The sequence below is a fragment of the Haliaeetus leucocephalus genome, unplaced genomic scaffold (genome assembly GCF_000737465.1).
Source record: "Haliaeetus leucocephalus isolate CR32 unplaced genomic scaffold, Haliaeetus_leucocephalus-4.0 Scaffold451, whole genome shotgun sequence".
Taxonomy (NCBI): Eukaryota; Metazoa; Chordata; class Aves; order Accipitriformes; family Accipitridae; genus Haliaeetus; species Haliaeetus leucocephalus.
Window position 1 is genome coordinate 3,685,833 of NW_010972887.1, and position 27,818 is coordinate 3,713,650.

A 27,818-nucleotide genomic window follows, 5' to 3' on the forward strand; every position below is an offset into this window, starting at 1 on the left:
GAGAAAAGGTGGTAAATGTAATAAAATTATATCTGTTATCTTTTGGGAGAAATCAGCTAGTTTATTATGGGAAAGAATTAGAGGCAGTGGGTGGAAAGGGATTGAGGATTAAGGAGAAGGCAGCCAGGAGTAGATGTGCAGCAGGTGATTAAACTGAAGAGCAGAAAGAGATGGCAGAACTGAGTAAAGAGAAGAGAATTACACTGAAATGGGGGAAAAGCTGCCTGGTTGTAGGACTTGCAAGAGGTGAACCACAACTTGAGATCTGATGTCAGTTGGCGTGAGCTTGGTAGACTAAGTTTTCTGGTGGGAAGTAGAAGCAAAATAAAAATGTTGGAGACAATGTAGAATATCTTACATGATTTGTAGCTGTCTGATCCTACTTTGAGCAGAAGGCTGGACTAGAGACGTCCTGAGGTAGGGACCTGCCAACCTGGATTGGCCTGTGAATGAAGAATGAGCAGACCTGATGACTGTACTCATAGACAAGAGTGGTCAGAGCAGGTGAGCAGACCTCAGTGCAGATAATTGTGTGATGGGAAAGGATGTGTCTCAAATGAAGCTGATCTTGAGAGAAACTAAGCCGTGTATGTGGAGGTATGGGACTGTGCAGCCATGTACATTCACTGTGGTTCACTGACCACTTACAGAAGCAGAGCTTGGGGAGGAAATGTATCTTCTTTTTTTCTCCTCTCTTGTCCGTCCTCTTCTTCAGTAAATCTGTACCTTAATGATACTAAGGAGACATAAAATAGAAAACTGTTTTTGAAATCAACTTGAAAATGCCTGTTTCAGTGAATAAGATTGTTGAAATAAGGCTGCAAAACTGATGAGGACACTACAATCACAAGGCAAAATAAGTCCTACCCAGAAAGCTGTGGTCGGTGAGAATAAACGTGGGGTTTAGGAGGAGTGAGCCAAAGGAAACTGGGTGACAGAGGAGCTGTTCAAAGTTTGAACATCAATGGAAGCTGTGTAGAAAGAGGCATGTAGTTGTCCTCAGTACTCAGAAGAGGAGAAATGTGGGAAGTAGTAGAAGAAATTTGAAATCTCAAGAGTGGAGGCAGAGAAATTCAACATTTCCAGCACTGTTTGATCCATAGCTCTACAGGAGACAATACAGAGGCACGTCCCTCAAACAGTCACTGTGACAAGTTGTGGTGGAGTAGGAGATGAAGGGACTGTAGGTGGCTCTGGGTTTTTAGTGATGGAATAGTTGTTCCTAGAGCAACAGGAGAGTTAGAGAGGGTAGATGGGAGTTAAGGGAGGGGGGGACTCTGCAGGAAAGGTGCAGAAGGAAACGGAGGGAGCACCGGAATTTGGGCACCGGTGAGGAGGAGGTGGTCACTTCACTTTACATGGATAATTTTGATAATATTGATAACTGGGTTCTGTGGGGCAGGGAGAGAAAACCCAGGCTGATATATCTGCAGCGTAACAGAACCTAAGAGTTTATGGTTTTGTGAAAGTGTTTCACCCAGGTTTGATGTGGGTGTGAATTTCATTCTCTCTGAATTGCTTTGGTAGTAGTTTTGGCCCATTTTCTTTGCTCAGGTGTTTAATTTTTTAATTCAGACCTACCACTGCTGAATGCACGAGTAGAAACTGTTCCTTTGGTAGAACTGGCAAAGAGAAAATGCTTTGAGGAAGATGTATCCTTTCAGCGTGGGAAGGGTTGTTAATCAGGGACCCACCAGAAAAACTGATTCTGGATCCTTGTGGGCTGCACCATCAGAGAAACCAGAGAACACTTGAAGTTACCAGTAGCACGTTAAAGCACTGAAATATGAAATTAACTGATAATTTTCATAGGTCACGCTCTTTCCCATAAACAAAACTCATCTCCTCTCCTGGGGCGAGATAGAACAACTGGGCTGACTTCTCATTATCTCTTCCTATGGCGTATCCTTATTGAATTACTGCCGGGTAGAGGCAGCAGATGCTCATCAAGCCACTGCAGGACTCCTCTGTTAATTGAACTGTAATGGGGATGACAGCAGGGAAGGTCAGGATGATGGGACCAGTGATGTAACGTGAACTCTGGTAAGAACAACCTGCATGGGCAATTGACCTTGCTTAAATAATATTACACTGAGGGCTTTTATCGGTTGGTATCATTATGATTATTTTTCCATATCAATACTGCAATAGTGTCAGGGACCCCTGTGTGAATCGTATTATATTGTGTTCAGGACAAATGTATTTTTCACCCTAAAGAGATTAGACTTTCCAATGTGATAAAATACAGTGAGTGACTATAACCAGCTACAGGGGAAAAGAAATGGGAATGAAAAAGGTAACAATGACAAAATTTTTAAATAGATATATAGCTTCACTCAACTGGTTGCTCCAACTGCTTTAAAGGGTAGTATCATTCTTTCTAACTGCCCTTATGGCAATTTGGTGGTTTTGTTGTTGTCGTGCATAGTTAATCTTGGGGTGAAAGCAAGTCCACTTGTAAATAAATGTGCAGATGTTATTAATGGTTTATGCTATGAAAAACATATTCCTACACCTAGTTGTGCAGCTCTTGTAAAGTGCCTGGGAATGCCTGAGTTTCAGGCATGCATCCTAATGCCAGGTTCTGAGCCGGAGCGCGTGCCTTGTGTTTCTTCCACTCCAGAGGAGGCGATGTGATGTGATGATACGAGCTCTTGGCTGCTGTGTGCATCTTCTGCGGAGGCACGTTTTCGCCAGGTACTACCGCTGCAGGGGGGAAGTGAGGTCTGTGAAGCCTTCCCTGAAGCCCCTCGCACTGTGCTGTGAGGAAGTTTGGTATAAGCAGTAGCTTGTGCATTTCTGAAAATAAATTCCACCTAAAAACCAAATGCTTCTTTTCAGTACAAGCTGTGTATTATTACACTGTGTTACTCTTGGTGTGTTGGAGTAAGTCTGTATGGCAGTTAGCAAAAGCTGGATTCAGAGCGCAGCGTGTGCACGCTGGCATCTGTGCATTTTCTTTATCCCAGTGTCACTCTTTTTTTCCATGTGTGTTCAGCTTTCACTGTGTCTTTTTTTTTTTTTTTTTAAGCACTATCATTTTTTTCTTAACCCTTTTATTACAGTCTGCCTGGGCCAGTTGGCACCAATGACTGGGACATCTGTTGCAAAGTGAATGGAAAGAAAATGAATGAATCAATAGTAAGGCATCACAAAATTGATTAATTTATTTTGACAGCTCTAGCTATAATTATTTCAATTATGTATTCTTATGTGGGACCTGATTTATGCAGGTTTTTATTCTGTAGAAGTGATGAAGCCTTGGTTGTAGGAGTCTCCATCACAAGACTTCACTGGTGATGTTTGATAGAAAATTAAGAACTACAGTGTCAGTGTCTGATTAACTGTGCTCCTCTGTAGAGCCTGCATGTTTCTGGAGTGGTATAGTGTTTGCATTGCATTGTGCTCCATATTTTCTCCTTTCCTACGAGTTTGTACTTTGGTGCACTGAAATAAACAGCTGATGACAGAGGATGCATTGGAATAAATGTTTATTTCAGCACTTTGGAAATGAGTTTTTTGAAATGGAATTTATCTTGTGGATGTGTGTGTGCCTCTTCATATTAGCTCATTTGGGTATAGGCTAGAGCTAGGTAGTGCAAATGGCAAAGTAGTAATGACTACATACAAATAGAGGTATGAATATTGTGGAAAAGAAATTATTCTTAATGTAAGTGTTACAGCAGAAGAAAAACTTTATACATTGAAGAAGTATTGAAGTTAGCCTCTGCATATTTCCGTGTACAGGAGCAGTGTTATTTTAGCCACAGTCACCAATATTTAGAGGTTCAAAACTGAACCCCACATACTCTCCCTAGAACTGAATAACAAGTTAAAACTGTAACATTTTCCTGCCTATCTGTAGTTAATTTGTTTGGTCAGATGCTTGGGTGTGTGCATGCCCTTCCTTGGTTGCTCTGGTTGTTCCATACAAGGGTAGAATATAACAATTTGAACTGGTGATAAGCTTCAGATATGCCAGTCCTGTGGCACGGAAGCAGATGGTCCTTCCCCTGCTAAGCAGAGCCTAAGTCTTTGTTGAGCTCATATGCTTGGTGGTACTTGATCGTATTATTTTGACCTTGTGCTTAAGATTGATAAACTCTGCGTGGTGGCCATGTTCCAGTGAGGAGAAAAAAAAAACCTGACCTACAGCCTGCAATGCTGTATTAATGTCAAATAATATAAAGTAATATCGGAATGCAGAAGAAAATCACTGCAGTAAAGCAATTTAATTTCTGTGAACTGAAAGCACTTTAATGGGAATGCTAGGAAAATCTGCTGTTGTTCCTGCAGCAGAGGTTATGAGGTGTTTTTATTTTTATTTTTTTTTTTAAACTCTGCTGCCTTGTAATTGGTGACTTTGAAGCTTTCTGTTGTTTTCAGTGTGAATGGTCATGCTGCTACAGTAGGGAGTTTGCTCTCTACTGAGTCTGATTTCCAGGTTTGCCTCTTAAAGGAAATTAATTTCAAATACTAGTTTTCAAATGGTATTATACTGCTGAATGTGCGTTATATGCAGTGTTTTGCCAGTGAAGTGAGAGTAATCCTCTTTGAACAACAACTTGCAATAGCATTTACTGAAATGGCATTGGAAGTGGTGCCAGCTCCCTTTCTCTTTGTCTGCTTAATTGCAATTTAACAGTAATCCAGGATCTATGCAACTGTGACAGCAATTCTTAAATATAGCTGAATTTGAAAGGACCTTTAGTTCTTCCAGTGCCAATGATAAGCTACAGCAGAACAGTATATTGATAATAGACTCAAACTTTTCTCTATCCATTGAGAAATAAACAAAAAGGAACTTTTTTTTCCCTCAAAGCTGTAAAGTTTTGTTGTTACAGAAAGGATGTGCTATAGCATGAAGACATCACCGAGCTTGTTCTGGGCTGTGTTCTGCTGTGCTGGTTTACAAGCCTGTCATGAGGAGGACTCCAGGTTTAGGTGTATGTAGGCTATATACATAACCTATATAAAAAAAACCAAACCAAACCCCAAACTTATATAGGTTCAGGATGTGACACCATAAGTTTATAAGACTGCTGTCAGATGCAAAGATCTTCTGACTCGGGAGGCATGGAAGCCACAATTTGTTGGAAACTGGGAAGGTATAGGGAGAAGTATTATTTATACAGGCTTTGTTCTTATACTGCACTCCGGGCATTTGGCATCGTTCTCCTGTCGGAGGCAGGATCTGGGACTTTGCAGATGTTTGGTTTGAGCTGCTACAACCTTTGTTGTATTTAGTTAAATATATGAAAGTGCACAAGCAGTGTGAAAAGGTTACTTAAAAGTTATTGGACACTTTCCATGTTCTGCTGCTCAGAAAAAAATCAATGCCTGAGTTCACAAGAGAAACCTATTGACAGTCTTGAGCATTTTGATCTTAATTGCTCTGTACTTGTTCCTGCTGCGAGGAGTATGATAATAGCTTGAACAACATTTGTGAAGGTAAATTAGCCCACTTTGAGTGATAAGGTACAACACCAAAAGCACCAAAAGGTCCATGGCTGTTAAATACCATTGAAAAGTCCAAGGCTTGGATAACACTTGGGCACTTGCATACTGGGTCACACTGAATGATTTTTGTAGAAGGAAATGTCAGAGTGCTGCTTGATTGTGAGCATCGTTCATTCTGCTCTCAATGGGCACAGAGGCTGTAGGTGGCTGTGTGATCGTGCAGCTGAGGAGTATCAGGATGGTGCCGTTCACAAACTCTTGAATCCTTGACTTTGAAATCTCCCTGCTCTGCTGGCAGTGTAAGCCATACATGTTTGTGTACAAATGAACCAAATTTTGCTTCAACTACATTTAACTGATCTTCTGAACTGGGTTCCTCAGAAAAGTCTGAAATCACATATACATTTTATTATTGCAAGTCAGGTGTGTTCCCATAGAGTCCATTGGAAGTACTTAGAGTGAAGGAGATGTAACAGCAGCATCGTTTCACAGAACAGTTCTGCTCTATCACTGTTTTAATTAAAGTCGTTCTACTGATGGAAAGTCTATTCTCTGGTGTTTTCTTTAATGTAGTCATAATGCCTCAGTTTGAGCTCCCTTGCTGGAACATCTTTCATTATAATCCACTTAGCTAACTTTAATTATAAACTTCTAAATTCAAAACTGCTTTTGTTATGTTTTTAAGATGCATGAAAACTGAAGCAGGAAAACTTAGGATTCATGGTTTTTACCCCAAACAAATCGATGTAAGTTAAGAGGCAATTCATTGGCAGTACAATGATTTCATATTCTTGCTTTTAATCACCAGAATCTTCCATAGCTTTGGGATGTGAAGCAGATATGATTGAATAGAAGAAAAAAGATGAAATAATTGACAGATTCTTATTATTTGACTATAGACGTCACCAAAATACCTGAACTTTCAAATATAACTGGTAAAGATGGTGACTAACTACTGAGCTTTCTGGAAACTCAGTGCTGAGGAAGGTTGTTTAAGGTTTGTACATGAAAATGGACCAAGGCGAATTTATGTTCAGCTTTGTCGATCTGGAGGTCATGCAGGCTTACTTCCCAGCCCAAAGCAGGCTGGTTTAGACTGTCTGCTGGTTGTTTGGAGTTATCTTCCATATGCAGATGTGTTAACACCAGATGTTCTTTCAGACATTATTTATCCTTACAGTTATTGTAGCAAATTACCAAAGAATTACGGAGCTTAATATTTTGATTCCTGGTGAGTGACCACTTAGGACAAAAACAGTGTCAGGCAATTGTCAACCTGATGGATAAATGTAGCTCATTCACGCTGTGTGTTTTTATCCAGGATTTTCTAAAATGCTTCTGGAAAAAGAGTAAATATTCTCAATTAATGTTTGGTGATGAAGAAGTAGAGGTATAGAAAATCAAGCTACTGTTCTCATATATGCAAAGTCACTCCACTGAAATCAAGGGGAGTGCTTGCGGAATCAAGTATTAGTATCGGAGCGTGACCTTAAGTGACTTTTTGCACAGGAGGTTTCTGACACAGTTGGAAGTAGAATGAATTTATGGTGCCCCTACTTTAAACAGAAGACTCTCTCTCTCCAAATGTCTAAGTGGAAGAATGTATGGTGTTTGTTTTCCATATGGAAGTAAAGGCAATTTAATGTAACTATGTTCATCATTAAATAAAAAATTGGGCAGTATGCACATAAACCTGTGTCACGGGCACTTACATCTGAAGGCCTGTTCCTAGTTTGATGTATGTGACCGTGCAAACACTTTCATTTTATTAAACTCTCTACCTGTAGCGCTAGCATTAGTGTTTTTTCTGAAATATCTCCCCCAGGGGTGGTCTGCAGCACATGTCTGTGGTGATCAGCCTTTGCTGTTACAGGCCAGGCACTCTGCTGCTTTAGGACAGAATAGAATTAGCTTTTTCGATAGCAGCTTTCTGAGAAGGCAAGGCAGATTTTACTGATGAAGATAAAGAGTACGCTATAAACATCCAGATTATCTTGGAATATCACAAGCAGTGGGTTTGTGCAGTGTGTAGTAGGCAAACAGTTGCATAATTACTGCTTACGTTTGTGTTAAGAAAATTTATTCATGATTAATGATGCTTATCTCTGTGCTAGACACCTGCCAAACGATTTATGGCCACGCATGTGATCTGCAATTGCTTTTTTTTGTTGCTATTTAAAGTGTTTGGGATTATTCTAATTGCATCATGCATTTTAAATGGAGGGTGCTACCCAGGTGTCCTTGTCAGCATTCCATTCTCACACGAAAAAAGTAGGTCAGATTTACCTGTGACAGGGAAGGTCACAACTCCCGGTGAACTCAGGGGGAATTTAATTGATGTATGACAAGGTTGAAATCATGTCTCAGGTTTAGATCAGTTTAAGTTGATCTTTTTTCTAAGTTCTGTAATAAATACTGTATAATTCCATGTTGGAGCAGAGCCAGACTGAACTTAAACCTAAACCACAGAAATGGTGCAGAACGACTAAGAAACCTCTTGTCCCGTGGAAACTTGCAGAAAGAGCAACTGGTCCCTTCTCTACCAGTGCAGTACGTGTAGAGTGGGGAGTAAAAATTGGACCATCCATCTTTTGTCTTTCAGTGTTGGATGCTTTTGAGGACTCTGATGTGCCTTGGACTAGCACGGTGCCTGTCACTTGTGCACTCCGAGGCAGATGTTTCCATCTGTAGCTTGTGGTTATCCGAGCAGTGTCTGGAAAATGGGACAAGTTTCCCAGAGGCTTTTTTCTTTCCCTGGCTAAGCAAAGATGAGACCTGGATTTGGCTGCTGGATATCTCATTGATGTTGAAAATGAAATTAAATTTTGAACACTTCAGAAATAAGATATTTATTTGTCAGCTGTATGTGTATTTATTTATTTATACCATTTTGACACTATACTTGAATGCCTTGTTTTCAGTAGAAATGTAGGTTTCTAGATGGAAGTCTGTTATTTAAAACTAGTTTTATTCAATCCTTTCATTAAGAGAATTAGCAGTGGATTAGATAATGTAAATGCATTGTTAAGATCATTAGAAAACTTGCAAGTGGCCTTTTCAAGAGTGCCTATGTATTCCCAGCCATTACAGCTAATATATGATATCCTTGTTTTTCTGAACAAGATTCCATACAAACCGAACAAAATTAAAAGGATGCTTGTGACTAATCCTTCAAATATACGAAAACAACACCTCGTTATTTAATTTCATGAGAATCTATTAGTGCAGACTATTCATTGGCTAGGCCTGTATTATAAAGAATATTGAATAAATGCAGATAATCAGTTTTGGAAAAGCAAGATATTTTTCGGAGTAAAACACATATCTTGAACATGTTTAAGCAATCGCATGAATTTAATCATGCCTCGTCTTGGTGAAGTCAATTTTTAAAATGTAAATTTCATTTTTTTTCCCTCCATTTTTCTCTGTATTTGCCAATTTACAGCTAGCCACACTGACACATTTGGGAGCTGAGATATACTGCAACTAAATTTGATGTGAAGTGTTGGTGGCCTTCATAATGTAATTTATTCATGTTTCTGTAGATAGCATATGTTGCCTGTGCAATAATTTTTTATCGTATCAGGACAGAACAGCTACTGTTCCAAATTGTGTTATACAAACCTAGATATACAGACAAATTTTTATTGTGCTTTGCTGTGGTGTAAATCAGTGGACTCTATTGAGCTCTGCTGGGGTGGGTGAGATTAGAATCAGTCTCATGGTGTCTAATTTATTTCTATTTTTTCTGACTTAATGTAATCTCTGTTCTTGCTCCATGGGGAGCAGCAGCCAGTTATCTTTGTAGTCTGCCCAAAGAATGAACATATGTGAAACCCCTTGTTTTGGGCAGGAGGCTGCTACTCCCAGGGATTTACTGCTGTTTAGTGACCCTTTGAATGCTGAGATGAAGGCAGTGTGTTGAGAAAGCAGCTGATGAGTGCTACTGGTGCTTCATTAAAAAATCTCGGTGTCTTTATCAGCTGTTATCTGAGGTTTCCTTGGATTTGGCCATTTCATGCCCCCACCTGTTTTAAGTCATGTTGTTTTTATGGCATTCTTCTGGACCTGGAGAGCTGTCCTGCAATTCAGCTCGGCGCTGTCTGTGCAGGGCTGGGCATTCTGGCTTCCCTCCAGTACTTAAATCTAAGCATCTGAATAATTTCCTTCCTTGTTTTGCATTTTTGGGTGTGAACAGTGTTGGAGCCAGTGTCACTAATTCTTTCTCTTTCCCTTGACAGAAAGTCAGTGACTCTGTTTTCTGACCGTCACAGATGGTAACTGCAATGCTGAAGACACTGGGCGAGTTGCTCCTCCTCAGCTCTTCTGTGTGAGGTGAGCAGCCATCTAGATGGGCAAAAAAACCTTCACTGAAGGATGTTTGAGGGCCCTTCTTCCCCCCACCCCGAGGGCTTCCCTGCTGCATCGTATTTCTGAAGGATGCTCAAGATTTCTTCACTTGTGCTGCTTATGAGGCCACTTGTGGTCTGCGTTACATTGTCGATGTGTTGGGACTCAGCAGGTTGCATTCTGAATTAAATGTGAATTTTGAACTAAATTAACCCAGAAGACCTGAGCAAAGCAATAAATCTGGTCCCTTGCCCACATTACTGTATTTGGTCAGCTTGATGGTTTTTCAGGTCTTACCTGAAATGCTGTTCATCTGAAACACAAGAATGAACTAAACCAGATAACAGATATAACATTGTATCTTCCACCGTAGTTAGTCAATATCTGATTAAATATAATTGCATGAATTTATCATGATAGAAACAGTTTCAAAGTAATTTAAATACAGCTTGAAATTAAAAGTTTTACTGTATATTCAATATGGACTATTTTCAGGTTTATCTCCAGTTTCTTATCAAGAATGATGCTGTGTATTATGTATTCGGACAATGTTGCTTTTCATAAGGTTAGGAATGTAATGGAATTTTCTGGACTAAACTTCTAATAACTGATAATTTTAATGAAAATCACCAAGATTATGCCAATGAAGACAAATCTGGAAGACAGGTGTTATCACTGTCCTTACGCTAATACGGATGTGACATTTTTTTACCTATAAAAGTAGGATTAGTCACTAATAAGTAGAACTACGTTGAGAATTTGAACATGGTATAAATACAAAAGTTACTACATAAGAAAAAATTAATATGTAAATTTACATCAGAAACTGTCTCGTTTGATGTGGCACATACCATGAACATTTTTTGAGATTTCAAGTCTGTTCCCACTTGAATGTGGATGAATCCAAACTTGAAACTCATGTAAAGTCTGCCTAAGCAAGTGGCTGGTTGGTAATCTTCTGGGATGGGAGAAACAGAGATTTGAATTACTGTGCTGAATCAGAATTTTTAAGATTTTATTATGTTGTATGCCTTTCTTAATCTCTCTTGTTTTGGAAGCTTTTCCATGGTATGTAAGCAATGTGGATGTTTGCTGGAGCAGGCATTTAGGAGATGGGCTCCTGCTTCGTATGGGAGGCCCAGAGAGACATTCTTCTTTGCTTCTGGTGCTGCACAGTGATTATTTTAATGAGTTGTATGGTCTAATACTACTCCAGCAACAGGACTTGATACATTCCTATCTCGATCACAACGCGGCTCTGGTATTCGTCTGAAGTGTTGGAGAGCTTAATTGAAATATCTTAGTCAGAGAGACCTCTCTGGAGTAACCAGTTGCTGGTTGAGCTCAAAGATCAGGGACTTAAACGTGAATCCCAGATTCCAGAGAAATGCCTGAGTAATGTCTAGTTTGCCCTTTTAGGCTCGTTCATCGTGTACTGATAAGCAACCCCTGCTTCCCTGCTTTTCCTCCTGCATTTCTCATGTTGTTTTTGCGTATCCCACGTTCACACATGGTATGGAGCTAAAACAATTCCAGGTTTGGTATTCCAGTTGTCAGGGATCTTAAAATGTTGGACGTAGGGTCTGCATTCAGAGCTGAATTTTGCACCTGGAATCCATTCTCAGCTTTGGTTTAGTCTGCCTATAGCATGATAATATTCATGCTGAAGAGAAATTAAGTAGAGAAAAGAAGGGACACATCACAGACTGTTATCAGATTCCTTGCCATTTATTTGCACTGGTAAATTTCTTCTTAAGAACCTGCTAAAAGCATTTACGATGGCTGGCTTTGTAGGATGGGACTGCAGGTCCTTTGGGAGCTGGCTCTCTCCTCTCTCTTCCCCCTGCCCTTTTTCCCCCCTCTCTTTCTCTTCAAGTGAAGCCTCTATAACAGACTTGTCCTCAATGAATCCGGCACACAGGGACTATGAAATGCACAGTGACCGCCAGGTTACCCTTAGGCTGAGCCTGTTGCCTTGGTGTTTTAAGTCTTTTAGCAAGCTTTTTCTTTTTCTTTTAATTCTAGGACCAAAGAAGACAAGATACTGAATTATCTGAATTATGCTTCTACAACAGAACTGGGTTTCTCCTCACTGGGCATGGCAGAGCCTGGGGAAGTCCTTCCTTTTGTTTGTTTTCTTAATGTTACAAACAGCTGATCTGGAAGCCAGGAGAGGTCATCAGTTTGTCTGGAAAACAGGTAGGAAAAAGATATATTGGTTTATCTACTAGATAATCCCTGTATTTGAGGATGGAGTGATTGCCCTTGCTCCATTCTGCTTTAGCTCAATAATAAATTAAAAAAGCCTGATAGTGTCTTCTGTTCTGATTTTTTTTTTTTTTTGGTAACTGAAGAATAGAGGGGTTTAATCTCTATTTTAAATTAGTAATCTTCATGTCTGTTGCAGTTATGCACCAGAGTGACTCTAGAGTATAATTCTGGACTCCTTAATGCTTTTAATCCAAGAGTAAAATTTTTACTGTATCCTGATATCATCATCCTAATGTTGCTTCCTTTGAAATATTTAATAATTTTCTTTGCATGTTTGAATGAAAGGGGCACACCAGCATCTTTCTGGATTAACTGAGCCAGAAGTCCATCCTCTTGGTTGATCTATTTATAATTTTATTGGTACATTTAATGAATTATTTCTGTCCATCAGTCAGATTGGACACATGCAGTGTTTGAATGTTCAAAATCGGGCACGCACAATGTTTGGAAACTTTTGTGAAGACACATTGATAGCACTGTGATTCCTAGTGACAGGGAGGAGGTACATAGGAGGTGGCGTGGTACAGATAAAACTAAGCATGACACATTGGATGCTTATTTTGTAGCACAACACAACAACAAAGAATGTTCAATGAAATGGAAATATTGGCAAATTTGGGAAATGTTTACTCAAAGTACTTCATCAAAGATATGCAACTGAACCAGAGGTTTCATTGCCCAGGATCCCTTTGAGGTTTGGCTGTTTATGACTGAGCAACAGGGCGATTAAATTTGATGGAAAAATAATTTCCCTCCTTTTTTTGGAGAGGTTCTTTGCTGTTTTGGTTATTTGTTTTTTAATTGTAGTTCTGTAGAAGGTAAGAGGCTGAATTAGCTGAATAATGAAACAATTACTCTGGGAGGTCTCCTGTTGTTCTAGTAGGATCAATGCAAGCTTCTCACCCTGGCCCCTGGGATGGGAGGCTGAGTGCTGGTGAAGTGCTGGTTAAATACAATCTAATATTATATTTCTAAAGAACTTTTTTTTACAGTGTCTTGCATGTAAAATGAAGAGGAAATAAACAACAGCATAAACTGTCTTTCTCTAATTCACTGTTATTTATGTGATTTTTGAACAAGCTTTGAAAGGTAGAGTTGTTTTCTTGAGACAAATTAGACCCTTCAATGCTGTCTGTCTTCTCTTCAGTTCTGAAGTGTATTCTACCATCGGTCCTTAGAGGTGTGCATTGGAAGTCATAAAATTGTAATTTGACTTGATGATTCCAGCTGACAATAAAGAGATATTAATGCTTCGAAGGCACCTGAGGCAGATGTATTTAGAACTAAGAAAAGGTGGTGCACAGGTTTGCGTGAATGGGGGTACCATACTCTGAAAGCCCTGTGATGAGCACGTTGTAATGGTCTGTCTTCCAGGTGCAGAAGAAAATTGTTAGTTCTTGTGACTCCCACAGTGAATTAGAACTATCTGAGCTCTCAAGAGGAATTTTAAAAACCTTAAATCCTAACAGTATTTTGATGCACCTTCTCTGCTTATGTAGTGATGAGAGGTAGAAAACAACTTTGAGTGAAATGTTTTCCAAATGAAAATAACTTGTGAGCTTGAGCCAGATTCATTGTCCTGTTTGGCAAAAGGAAAGATTTTTTTTTTTTCCTCTCCAGTTAAATATTTTTATATTTAAAAAAAAAAATATTTCATTTTTCATTGGAGTATTTTGTGGAAAATTAGGTAAAAGTTATATCTAAACCCAAAATGTTTAGTTCTGGGTTGAAATGAATAGTATGTTCACTCAAAACACTTTGTTTTGCTAAGAAACAAAGTATTATTTGTGAAGCCTCTTTCTCTGCAGTAGCAGTGAAGCAGCAGCATTTCTAAGTCCTGAATCTCGATCTTTTACAATCATCCTAAGAAATAACACAACTGGCTAAAATTTCTCACAACAGGCTGAATGGATGCTTATTTGGGAAGAATCTTGGTTAAAAGGAGCTAGGTATATTTTGCAGTGTCAGAGCATATGTAATAAACTAATGGCTTGCTTTTGGTAGTTCTGCTGCATGTGTTGCAGATTTAATTTCCGAGGCCTTTGGAAGCATGTATATCAACGTAAAATTGCAGTGAACTTGAAATTAGTTACAAAAGAGTGTAAATGGCAGTCTGCTGTTGGGGTGGCATATGTGGCTTGCTTTTCTATGCATTTTTTTACTTTGCGTGAAATGGTTTTTCAGGTACGGTTAATCACAAAGGTGTATCTTTCTTTCAAAAGATGACAGGGAAATGTTTTGGGAAGAGAGGGTTGGTAACTTGAATGGAGCAGGTGGGTCTGGAGAGGTAGAAGGGTTAAGATAACCTGTTGGGGCAGGATATTAATCATAAGATAACTTTGGGATGTAGATCATGGAAGTCCTGACCTGATAAGATCTGTGGCTTGTATAATTAAAAAAAAACCACCCAAAACCATAGTTTGAGGACTTCTGTGCCCAATACACGAAAATAAAAGTTAAATAAAAGCACAGCACAGTGAACCTAAAATGAAGTAGTGTTTAATGTCAGAACTGAGCAGATCCATTCTGATAGAAAGAAAACCTGCACCTGTTGTCATTTTTTTAATGAAACAATCTAATGAGAAATGAGCAATCCCTAATGGGAAAGGAGATGATCTGTTTTGTTTTTAAATCTTCAATTGTCTGTTGCAAGCATGGCAAGTTACTTACCTGCTCTAGAGAAATTCAACTTCTTATTGAAATGTCATGCCTTATAATTAAATAAGATTATGCTACTGAAAGCTCTGACTTTTAAGAGAATGAATTTATGTGTACTAAAGTAAGTTTTCCTAGCACATAGAAGTCCAGAGATGCATACTTAATTTGGATGAGGGAACTAAGAAAAAAAAAAAAGGCATTATATCAGCACTGAAGATTATAAAGCAGGCTTTTTTTCAGCTGAATCCTTGGCTTTATCTAATGAAGACTCATACATTTTCATGCTGGGCTTGGTGGTCTTGGTCTAGGTGAAAGCAGTTGTATTGAAATCACTGCATCTGCAAAAAACCCAGGCTCTGTATTTCTAAAATGTAAGAACTTGGCAGTGTGAGGTAGATTATACATACTCTTCCCTCAGCTATTCAAAGGGCTATCACGTGCATTTTGCTTGTTTGTGGCCTGTCTTAAAACCATTTATTTTTAGCTTTTGGTTTCTAGAGATGATATATTAATGTCTAAATATCTGTACACTGTATCTTTTGGTTTCAAGACATTTCTTGTCAGATACTTATTTTGTGACCACCAGCCTAAACATGAGAGCAATAATTACATCAATTAAATTACTCAGCAGCCTCAAGTAGCTGAATAATTTTCTGACACTTGCTAACTAACAAAGCAGTTTTAGTGATAAAATCTTGAGAAAACTTAATTGGATCTAAATCCTTGTAAATTAATATTGTTTAATGCAATAGCCAATTAGCAATTTGCATATTTCACCATGTTGACTTTCTTCAGCTCTGAATGGTCCTAAAAGTGCCTGGAATTTCTGTAATGCAAATATGTCTATGTTTTAGTGATGGCCATTCAAGCTTTTAAAACTGTATATAGAATACTGATACATGCATGAATCCACAGCATGATTCTTGTTGGTTTATTTTTTGGTGAAACTCTAAAATTTAGTTCTACAGTCTAAATTAAATCTAAAATATGTGCAACACAGGAAATATTTTGGGTGTTTTGCAGGAGGGAGGCTGGTAATTAGGATTAAAAAATGCTGAAGATCCGCCCTTCCCAGAGACACTTGCAGTTGCTGCATGGGCAGGTTGCAGTCTCACCATCACCGCGGGTGTCTTCAGCTCCTCCATGAACTACGCTTCAGTAACCATGCATGTGCTATTTCCCCCAAAATACTCACAGAATGAAAGGGTTAAGGGACATACCCCATAAAGGTGGTTCTCGGAGCTAAACAGTGATGTGGCTTTTTTTTTTAAATAAGGGGAATATTGTAAACATGTTTTTGTAGGATGAAAATGTTCCAATTTTTAGGAAAATAGCTCTCTAATTGTGGTAAAATGCTATTTAACCTGGAAATAATACCATGTCTACTGTGGAAGGGAGAAAAGGGACTATCAGAAACCCAGATGTGGTGTCCCAGCGAGTTCTCCATCTGTAATTCTCTCAAAAAAATGAATTGGGATGGCGATTTAGCCCAGCAGGGACATGCTCCCTGTTACAAATGGAAGAGCACTGCAAGTGAGATAGCAGACTGGGAAATGGATTTGTAATACAGTTGATCACAGTAGAGCGATTTTTACCTGAGGAAGAAACCATTAATCTTCTGGTGTTTGTTGGCTTCTGGGAGCTAGGTGTGGTGAGCCCTAAGGTCTCTTGTCCCAGGTGAACGCAAAAAAACTTTAGTTCAGAGTTATTACCCATATTTGAAATTCCTTCTTAAAGTAGGGTTAGCAAATGGATTTTGATCGTTAGTCTTTCTTCAGAAACAATCCATAAGGGAAAGGGTACGAAATGAACTTTTCAGAGAACAAGTTCTAACGTGGAGGAACCTTTGAACTATTTGTGAATGTGGGTGAGCCAGTTATGGCTAAGATGAAAAAGATCTTTTGTTCTCTGTTCTCAGATAATACTGCCATAAAATGCCCTTTCTCAGGATCGTAATTTCAGGAAGGCCAAGTGCTGGTTTGGAAGTGCCTTTGACCTTATGTCTTAAAAGACAAACTTTTACCTATGTACACCAAATGTTAAAAGGAGTCCAGATCTTCAAAGGACAGTAGAGCTCAAACCTACAGAAAAGAGATTCAGAGATAGCTCTGCAACAAGTGATATTTTTCCAAAAGCCCTACAAGATGAAGAATGGTAATCTATACTAGATTAAGTGTTTTTTTATTTGATAGGACAACAATTCATGAATGAAGTGCAAATGTCTTTATAGTGATCTTTGTGTAGCATCTAGAAGTTTTTATGATATTTCTGGCTGTCTGATGCTTCTATGCTTCTCATTTTGTGGCAAATGTTCTAACTGTAGGTTATTCTTATGTTGTCTTGGTGGATGGAATTTCAAATATTTAAACTCTAAAGTGGAAATTTAACCTTGATTTAATCAAACTTTGAATGATTCTAAGGTTCTTCACTATACTAAGAGTTTAGGACTGCAGTGACTCTCTTGGGTTATAGGTTGCAATCTTGTCATATTGACAGCAGAAACAATTAATAAATAATTATTAAAAAACCTGTTAAGTTCCATTCTAAAACTAGTCAGATTGTTGCCATAAACTTGATGATTGAAAAGTCGTTCTAAAATGGTAAGCCTTGTTTTTACCTTTTTTAATGACCAGTTTATGCCTTTGTACTTAAGCCAGACTATAATTTAAGTAACTCTTTTTTGGTAGTTGCTCCTAATGTATTTGCAAATTAAGGATACCAAGCTATTCTGGACCCCTGTTAGTAAACACATTCTCTTTGAACTGGTTTGTCAAATTAAAACTTTTCTTAGCATTGCTCCTCAGAGTTATATCAAATCTCAGATGAGATTCCACCCACTGATATTTTACCATTTTAATTAGAAGTGCCTGGCTTAAAATATCTCGGAATCATATAGGTGGTGCTCTTTTTGAATATTTCGTAATAAACAGTTTTAATTTGAAGTAGGTTAGTTGTTTTTAATCTGCTGGTATAGTTCCATTAAGTAGCCATTAAAAAAAGTGACTTAAATTTAAAAAATAGTACTTTAGTTCCAAATTTGTCTAAAATAATTCTTTACAAAGAATGTTTTATGGCACAATATCAATTATGCTTTTATTTCTGCAAAACTTTTTAAAAAAACCAATAATACTTGAAGCTTTAAAGAAAGTTGTTTTGCAAAATTTCATTAGCAGCAAAACTTAATGTGCTGATATTTGAGAAGATGTAAGAGTGGCCTGAAAGCTAATCTCATATTTCCTTAGACAGGAGTGCAGTTGTCTCAGATTGCTAAATATTTGGTTTTCTCTCCTCATTATTCCTTTGCCTTTCCTATCCACATTTTCACCTTTCTGTTCCACACACCTCTTAATTTTATTACATACTTCCCCTCACCCTTATCATTCCAGTTCTGGTATGGTATCCTCATCTGGTCTTATTTTCTCACCAGCTGAATCCAGCTTGTCTTGGAGTTGTGGAGGTGCATCTGTTGCCTTACTTTATAACCCTTTGCAGTGGTTGTACAAATAATATTTAGGTGGGTGAGACATTTCAAAGGTGGTGGAGACCTTGTGTCCTCAGGCAGTAATACTGGTGAGTTTGTCAGAGAACTGGGCAAACGTACGTGAGAAAAGCTTCATCTCTCTCCTGAAGAACCTTTCCTATGCTGGAAGCTCATCTTCCAGCCTGGTCTTTCCTCCAGGTGCTTGAGGTCTGCTGCTGTGTTGGATAAACGTGCCACAGCAGCCCCTTGCATACCCACCTGGGGCCTGTCCACCGTAGCTTCTGGATTTATCCTTAACCCACAGGGCTAAAAGCTCAGCGTTTCGGTCATGGCTGAAGAACCTGCCCTGTCGGCACAGAGCATGCCATCCGGTGTCAGAGACAGCGGAATTGTTATTCGAGGAGTTTCGGAAGTGTAATCAGAGATGCAGAAGTGCTTAAGCTGGTGCCAGTTTTCCTTGTCCGTAAAACTTGGTATGTTCTTATTAGTTCGAGTTTCCTGTAGGGACTCGAAGACACCAGCGAAACGTTCCTGGTGGCACTCCTTGAAGAAAGAATCGCTGGCTTCTGTATTTTTTTCCTAGAAAAACACAGTACAGCAACCAATATGAGGAGCATAGAGTATCAGTCAAATTAAAAGGCAAGCAAAGGAGGAACTGAAGTGGCACTGAACTATATTTTAACACTAACGCTTTATATGGTTGACGATAATAGGCAGTGTACTTGTTCCTCAGCAGAGATGAGTACTGTGCAGCAGCATAGCTGTAGGCTGATGGCAGTGTTTGCTGAGTTCAGATGTAGGCTTTTACAGCATGTGCTTGGTAATTTTGTTATTGTCGGGCTTGCAAAACTATTTCAATAGTTCTTTTACACAAAGACTACATGCTTTAACAAATATCTTTGTCTAGCCGACATCAAATGTTCGGTAGGTGGTGGTTTAAACTAGATTACACAGGAGATTCACACTAATCTTTTAATGTCCCTCTTCCCTTCCTGAGAATAGTAGTTTTTGAGAATAAGGTGGTTTTTTTCTGGTTTTTGTTGGTATTGGGAAAAGTGTAAGTTAGGCGTCTTATCCTTTTCTTTCCTCAATAGTTACTATGGGAACAGAGCTGCGGGTCACAGGGGAAAATCTGCAAAAGTGGTTTCTTTTAAATTGTTCATTTAAAAAAAAAAAGATAGCTTATTATTGGAATTGTGGTACTTTTCATTCAACTTTGTTGGATTGTATTGTTGTACATATTTCACTCACAAAAGAAGCACAGTGAGTGGCAAGAAAAACAGAAGGGGATGTTTTTGTACTTTTTCCTTGGGGTTAATATTTTTTTAATTGAATGCAGCTGTTGGAAAGATTTCTGTTGTTACGTATAGGCGGAGCATTAAAAATGGATGATCATATTTTCAGCCTGTTTCAGCAGAGTACTAGATTTAATTATTCTGCTGCCCTTGTTCAGACCCTGCAGGTTGGTGTTGTTTTTTTTTTTTAATAATTATATCTTAAGTTAGTTAGAATAAGAGTTTCACTTTGCCACTTAATTGAACGATTTCAGTATATAGGGGTAATCACTTTCTCATTCAGCTCTTGTGTAGAGCACAATTATTATGGGTGAAAATACACAAAATTGTATTAGAAATCACTAAGATGCCTATTGTTGTTCTCAGTATGCAGATAATGCAGCTGATTCTTTCTAGGGACATGAGTTTTGGGTAGTCTGCCCACTGATAACCATATTTCCCTAGATTTTTTTTTTTTCCTCTGGTATGTATGAGAATAGTCCTGTTGTCATCAACTTATTTTTTCTTCTCTTCAAAAAGAAAAAAGAGTTTCTTCGTCTTCTTTTCAAAAAATGTGAATGGTAAAAGCCAGAAAAACGAAATGGAGACGTTAGAAGGGATAGGGGATATTGCATGGTAATCCAGATTCTTGACATAGTGTGCATATGGTTTATTTTAATCACTCTCAGCTAGTGGATAGATATGATGACATGCCTACTTAATATAGTAGTTTTGAATATGTGAGCTTCAGTTTGCATAGGGAATTCCTGCTGAGATCAGTAGGAGCGCGGTGTGTGAATCCAGAGGCAGTCCTTACTGTTGATTACGCTGCCTGGTGTCTACCATTTTGTAGACTTCTGCAGTTCCTTCTTCCAGAGACCTTTTAAAGTTCATGGTTAAATGTATCTCCGTGTCATAGTTGCGTATAACAGTGATTTAGGATTATAGAGCTAAATTTGGAAAAGCACGTTAAAACCTCATTATAGCAGTTCTAAATAATATTGGTTCTATATGCTGGGGGATGAGTTGTGGACAGTTGCTGCAGTACACCCAGCTTTTGTGTGCCATGTCCTGGTAGGCTAGCCATGAAAAATCACTTTTCAAATGAGAACTTAATAAAAACTTTCCTGCTCTGAACGCTAAGCCCTACTCCCCGTGCGATTAGTGGTTTCATTTCTTTCTCAGCAGTTGGGTAATGATTATGGCTCCAGATGCTGCAGGAGTGATAAAGAGAGTGATTAATTTCACTTGAAAGGGCATATGTTCAAAGAGGAGCCAGCCCAACGCCTCGAACGCGCAGCCCACGTCGCTGCCGCGCCGCAGCTTGCACGCCTTGGTACCCAACTGTTCCAGGGGAAAGTACCAGTAAACCTATGTTATTTATCTTAAGCCAATATATTTGCTGCTTAGTTTTGCCCACTCATTGATGTATGTTGTTCCCCTCCCCCGTATTCCACAGGATCTGGTTTTAAAAGCTCTTTGTGTCTCTTTATAAAGCAGTGCTGTCAAACTTTCAGCAGAAGACTTTGAGAAGGGGCTGATGCCACCAGCGCAGCCCAAGTAACTGCGAACAAGTTCAGAGTTATGTTTATACCCTGCACAGAATGGACTGGTAATGAAAGGATTTGTATTCCCTGGCATAGTCAACAGCGACTTTAAAAGTGTTCCTACGCTTTATTTGCAATAATAGTTCACACCATATGACTTGCTGAAAAATCCTGACATTTAAAGTATTACATTTTCAATATACTTAAAAAATTAAATGTGTAAGGTAGGTACTTCAGTAAGTCTTGATTAGGACTTTATTGACCCATTGAATAGGTCAACAGAAGTATGAAATGTGGCTGGTAGTGCCAGCCACGTGATTAAATACAGGACGAGGGGATATCTGGTGTTTATTGTGTTACCATCTGAACTTTTTCACTGATTGGTGTCCTCTGGGGTTTATTCTTATCAGCCCTGAGATCTAAAGACCTTCAAATATCAATAGTTTAAAATATCCACCTATGTGTGAGGCGTGTTTTACTTCTCTACAGTATGACATTTATAACCATAAATTTCACAAGTTTGAAGCTGCTGAAGACAAAAATAAATTCAGCACTTGTGACATCTTTAAGGTCTTTTGACCCATTAGTTAAATTGATTTATGCCACCCGGTTGCTTTTAAGCAAAATAAGCACTTTTCTTCTAGCTATTGAAGAGTATCAGTCAACTTACACAGTGGAGACACTGGAGATGGAAAAATTATTTCTATATGTTCAATAAATTCTGATGTGTATTAACTGCATAGTTTTGAAACAGCTTGCCTGGATGGAGTACAGAATTGGAGTTTTTTACAGACAAGGATGAAAAGGAGGCTGTAATGATAAAACACCAGGAACTTTTCGGAAGTTCTTTTATTAAACGTGGTGCACATAAGGTAGCACTCATGTAAAGTTTTTATTGTCGTTCCCTTAATATTCTTGCTTGTGTTAATAACGTTATGCTGTATTCAAGCAGAAGTAAAAATGAGTTTCAATAAATTGTTTGCAGCTCTGTGTGTTAAATGTGTATGCTATATGACTAGAATAAGTAACTTATCTAAGCTTTCAGTATTTTCGGTTAAACTAATTCAGTACATCTATTTTTCATAACCAAATTTAGTTGTATCTTGATTTAAACCATTGTTACCGTGAAAATTTGTGATTCTGCAGATGTGTATTCCCAAATTTAGCTTTATTCACTGTCAGTGGTGAGCTCGTAAGGTGTGAAGTTGTATCTGTGCTTAACAGGTAGCTGACGTATTCGTTTTGAAGTTGTAGAAATCCAATAATGAGGGTTTATCCAAAGTTTAACTATTATTGATCATACTTTTCTCTTAAGGAAATATCAGTCATTTATCTTATCTTCTGCATTCTTCTGCAAAGTGCCTTACTTACAAAGAAAACCTTACTTCCAAACATGAAAAAGTGTGCAAAAAACCCTGAACAACCCAAGTATATCCTTGTACGCATAGCACTGAGATGAAAGTTACGGTGTGTGTCTGAGTGTTAAATATGTCACTTACGTGTTAGTGTCTGTGTGTGTATGTTTATGCATTATTTTTTGCATGTGTTTATATGTCAGCCATGTATAACTGTGTTGCCATCTAGCCAAGGACACTGGTGTAATGGCAGAAAGAGAAACATAGCTGCAACATTTTGAAAAGGCTGGAGAAGGATCAAATGAGAGACAGGGAATTCAGAGTAAATGATGACAGTAATGTTATTGTGCCCTAAGGGTCTTGCAAAGTACAGTACTTAAAACCCAATTTTTGCTTTGTAGATAAGTGAGTGTGTCTCAGTTAAGTCAATATACATGTGATATAGATGATAAAGCTTGGTATTACACACTTTTTTGGATATTTTTCATACTTACTGCTTTGAAGGTAACATTATATTTATGTTTGGCGCACTCTAAAGTACTTAATGCTTTTTGTTACGAACTTTCAAACATGTTGCTTGGTTTAGTAATGGGAGCTCAGGCAGCCCAAAATTTTCACTCTCATGTTAGGTGTTTATTGATGGCTAATTGACTACTGACCTTTGCTAGGACTGTCTCCAAAAGAGCAAGGAGTGACACCAGGGGATAACAAATCAAATAAATTGAAAAGCAGGGGAGGAAATATAATTATGTGCAGTTACATTTAAATATTGAAGGCTGCTTTTTTGCATGAAAACAAAGGTGAAAAACAAAAAAAATCCCTGCTTTGCTTAGAGATATTTTAAAATTTTAATGTACTCTGATATAAAAACCAAAAAAGTTTTACTACTTCATCTTCTTCACTGTGATTTACTTGTCCTTGATTGATTTTTTTAAAATAGATGAACCAGCTTTTCAAGTCCTCAAAATGATTTAATTATTACAGCACACAGGGTCCCAAATCACATTTAAGGTATTTTGATACAGTTTATGGAATAAACTGGTGAACAGATGCAGAGGATTGAAAGTTGCTGGTACTCAAATCTACTAGATGATTCTGCAGGCAGAAGATTCCCCATCGACCTTAACTGAAAGGTCAGGAGCTAACCTTAGTAGATGCCATTTAATACAATATGACTGGGATAAATATATTGTAACTATATGTCTGTGTGTCTTAGTGTATCAGGAGGTAAAGAAATGGTAAACTTGCAATGTTCTGAATATATTACCAAATAAAGCCATGCAGCATTCAGTAAAGCAATTACATAAAAAGCATTACAGTCAGCTTCAATTCCAATATTAGCAGTAATAATCAATCATTTTCAATCCAAGGGATGGTCTAATCGCTTTTTGTTGCGGCTTTGAAAGGTTACATTACTCAGTTATCTTGCAACTGAGCAACCTTTTCATGTTTCCTTCATGTAGGATTTTATAAATGTTCTATCTTTTAATCTCAGTATTTTGGTATTGGCTATTTCTTTGAGAGTTTAAAAATTTCCCTAACCTTTTCTCATCCCAATATCACTTCTTACAGTTCTTAAACGTTTTTGGAATAGAAGACCTAATTGTCACAAGCAACGGATGAATTTTTTTAATCTGTTTATCTCTGGAAAATCTCCTTTTTGCTCCTTGTGTTGGTGTTGCCACTTTTCTTTGTGGTGGAATAAGCATCCTACCTCAGTAATGTCATTCAGCTTCACCCAGCGCTTGTTCCTGTGCAGTTCAAGGACTTTTCTTCCTTTGGCACACTTCAGATTGTGAGTCTGACCTTCTCACAGAGTCTGTTCTCCAGTCTAATCCCCGTGACCAACAGCGGTTTCTCTCCTCTGCTTTGTTCGCAGCTGTGTGGGCAGCGTGCTGCAGGCTCTGTTATAGATCAGTGCTGGTGGATATTAACTGATACTAGCTAGGTAACCCTATTTAATTACTTCCTTCATCAGGTAATTCGGGAGGTGGTTAAGGACAATCGTATTATCACCATTAGGGTAGTACTAGTAAGTTGATAGTTTTAACGAAAGACAGACACATGAGAAAACGGAAAAAAGATGATTTCTGTCAGGCCTTCTTCCTGCTTCACCTCTCAAGGACAACAGGTATACTGGGTGGTTGACTGATAAAGCGACAGACTTGACTCAACTTTTTTTCTAAAAATATAAGTTTTACAGGACCTGATTTCCAGCCCCTCCCAAAAGCCTAGATACTTTGTGAAAGATCCTTGTTTTCAGGTCTCCTGGAACTAATTCCAGCCAATGCTTTTGTCATGGTTTAACCCCAGCCAGCAACCAAGCACCACGCGGCTGCTCGCTCATTCCCCTCACAGTGGGATGGGGGAGAGAACTGGAAGATTAAAAGTGAGAAAACTCGTGGGTTGAGATAAAGACAGTTTAATAGGCAAAGCAAAAGCCGTACACACAAGCAAAGCAAAACCAGGAATTTGTTCAGCACTTCCCATGGGCAGGCAGGTGTTCAGCCATCTCCAGGACAGCAGGGCTCCGTCACGTGGAATGGTTAGTTGGGGAGACAAACACCATCACTCTCTGAACGTCCCCCCTTCCTCCTTTTTCCCCCCAGCTTTATGTGCTGACCGTGATGTCTTTATGGTCTGGGATATCCCTTGGGTCAGTTGGGGTCAGCTGTCCCGGCTGTGTCCCCTCCAACTCCTTGTGCCCCCCCAGCATCCTCGCTGGTGGGGTGGGGGGAGAAGCAGAAAAGCCCTTGACTCTGGGTAAGCACTGCTCAGCAGTAACGAAAACACCCCTGAGTTATCAGCACTGTTTCCAGCACAAATCCAAAACATAGCCCCATAGCAGCTACTGTGAAGAAAAGTAACTCTATCCCAGCCAAAACCAGCACACCTTTTTAGTTGTGGACAGTGTCATTTAGATAATATTAATTACAATGCAAAATACTGGTTTTTTTTTTTTTTTTTTTAGCAAAAAAATATCTCCTTTTCTTAGATATGAACCTGGCTAACAGTTGAATTACTGTATCCTGGATGATGCCCGTTGGCCCATAAATTTGCTTCTTCTGTTGACTAGTAAAATGAGCATATTTTGCATGAATGAGTACTAAAAGGTCCACGGCATGGTTTTTTTCCCATGTGAATAGCAATTGAAGCAGCTGGGAAGTTTTAGCTCAAGAATAAATTATCAGAGATTTGTTCCTTTTTCTGTCTTTGATGGTATCGGCAAAGCTGTCTGTTAATATACTGCTGATGGATTTTTAATTTTTTTTAAAATCCTAACCATTTCTTCATGCCTGGCCTGAATATACATTTTAGGGCCAGTAACTGTCCCTGTATCCTATGGACAGATACACGTGTTCTGGTCTGCTTGTCTTCAGGTAGCTATTAACATGTGGAAGATCCATATATCTGAATGAATTTCTGTTGTGGTGTTTTTTTATTTTTACTCTTTATCAACATAAATCCATTCAGTCTGACTTCTGTTGCCTTTATGCACTGACAGCTGCACGGAGGTGGCATAGGATGGTACAGGAAACTGCTGATTGTTAATGTCATGCATTATTCTAGGCTTGCTTTTTTTTTTAACTAGGCTGGTAAATGCCATATGTAAAATTTCATAACTTTCTCATAAACCCCTTTTAGTATCTCTCTGGAGACTCTATTGATAAACTTTCCCTTAAGCATACATACAAATTAAATGTGAGAACCTGCGGCCAAAAGAAATTGCTCCAAGGCAGTGATTCACAAGGATGAAAAATCAATAAGAGTTTCATTAAGGAAGAAAAGTTTAGACAGGCTCTTTGCTTTGCCTTCCTTTCCTATGGAAAGTAGAGGGAGAAACTATTTTATTCAGCTTTATTCTTAGAAATAGGAGTCGTAATGTTGATGTGGGTGTCTCGAAGCTTCAGTGTGGCTGGGTGAAAGGGTCTGGTGACTGTGATCTCTTTGCCTGTATCCCCAGTGTATCTTTCCAAATTCTCCTCCTTCAGCTCTTTTCATTTGTTTGAGCGGTACCTGCTGTAAGTGGCATTATCCTCCGGAGAAGCTGCCTCGGCTGATAACACAGAACTTGTTTAAGTGGGCGTGTTTATGCAAGAGGTTACAGCGTGGGCTTGCAGAGCTGCTGCCAAAGGGAGCCGTGTCCTCCCCCGCGTAGGGGTTTCCACCCATAGCCCCGCTCCTCAGCAGGTCAGGTTGGGTGACTGCTGGATGGCTTGAGTCAGATAGCTGATGCGATGGAAACCATATATGTGTATATATCTATTTCTCTCTATATTTTTAAGGCTTTTCTGCTGAATCAGCTGTCTGAGAAGCGATCCGCCCTGCGGCAGATGCGGTGAGGATGAGCAGCGGGAGGGCAGGAGGACGCCGCGGGGTGGGTAGGGGCAGGGGGACGAGAGCGGCCCACGCGTGGGAGCCGTGTGGGTGAGCGTGCACGCAGACGCTGACACGGGCGCCCGCTCGGTCTGTGCGTAGGAGCTCCTCTCCGCTGGGAAGATTGTGTTTGTGGAAGCTGGACTTCTATAGCAACAGTATTTCCCTGTCATAACTCTCAATTTTTTTTTTTTTTTTTTTTTTTTTTCTTTTAAAACTTGGTGATGACACATGTTAACAGTCTTACAGTGATATTCGGCAGTTATACATCTGTTTGTTTTCATTAAATACTGTTTTTTGAAAAGTTTCAGCGGTGATCCGATTAAAACGCACTTAGGATGGAAAACCTGGCAGAGGTCCTCTCAGCCAAGAGCAGATTTATTTCTCCAAGCTTGTTTAAAAAACCAGGAATGCTGGCAGGGTTGAATAGTAAATATGAGCTGTACATCTTGTTCAGTGGGCTTTTTCGGATGCCTTGCATGAACCGAACAAGTGAGTAAGTGAGATGCACGTGACTGAGGGCTCTGACAGAGTTGTGGTGATGGATTAAAATCAGATGAGCGAAGCTGCTGCCACCCCTGACCATCTGCCCTGCTCTTTGTTTGTGCATCCCAGAACAGCAATATTTGGTCTGTTCATGAATCAGCTTTTATCAAACAGGTTTTAGTCTGGAATATTAAAGTAAGCTGAACTGGGGCTGGTTTACTTTAATAGGCTTCTCCTAAATGGTTTTGGGGGAGCTTTCAGACTGCTCCAGCTGTCTAAAAAAGCATGCTAAAAATGGGATGTTATTGGTATTTCTGAGGCTGACTTAGGTAATGTACTCCTGCTCCTTCCTCGCTTGCATCTTCTTATTCCGCTGCTCTGTGTAAATGCGAATGTGCACCGTTACGTGGTTGCTCTGCTTCAGCGTTGAGGTTAACGGCGTCCACAGCCCTGAGCGTCCCGGTCCCACGCTTCCCTGTGCAGCATCGCCTGTCCTGAGAGTCAGCACAAATGCTGCTCTGAGCCCAAAGTTTCTTCTCAGAGTATTTAAAATTGGGGG

General features: G+C 39.1%; 1 protein-coding gene across 1 annotated transcript in view; it reads left to right on the forward strand.

Annotated features, from left to right (window-relative positions):
- Positions 1-11,870: 11,870 nt before the first annotated feature.
- Positions 11,871-27,818, forward strand: part of THSD7B (thrombospondin, type I, domain containing 7B) — a 273,948-nt gene continuing 258,000 nt past the window's right edge. Inside the window, 1 exon segment of the mRNA XM_010575183.1 lies at positions 11,871-12,009. Coding sequence (XP_010573485.1) covers positions 11,871-12,009 — 139 coding nt within the window.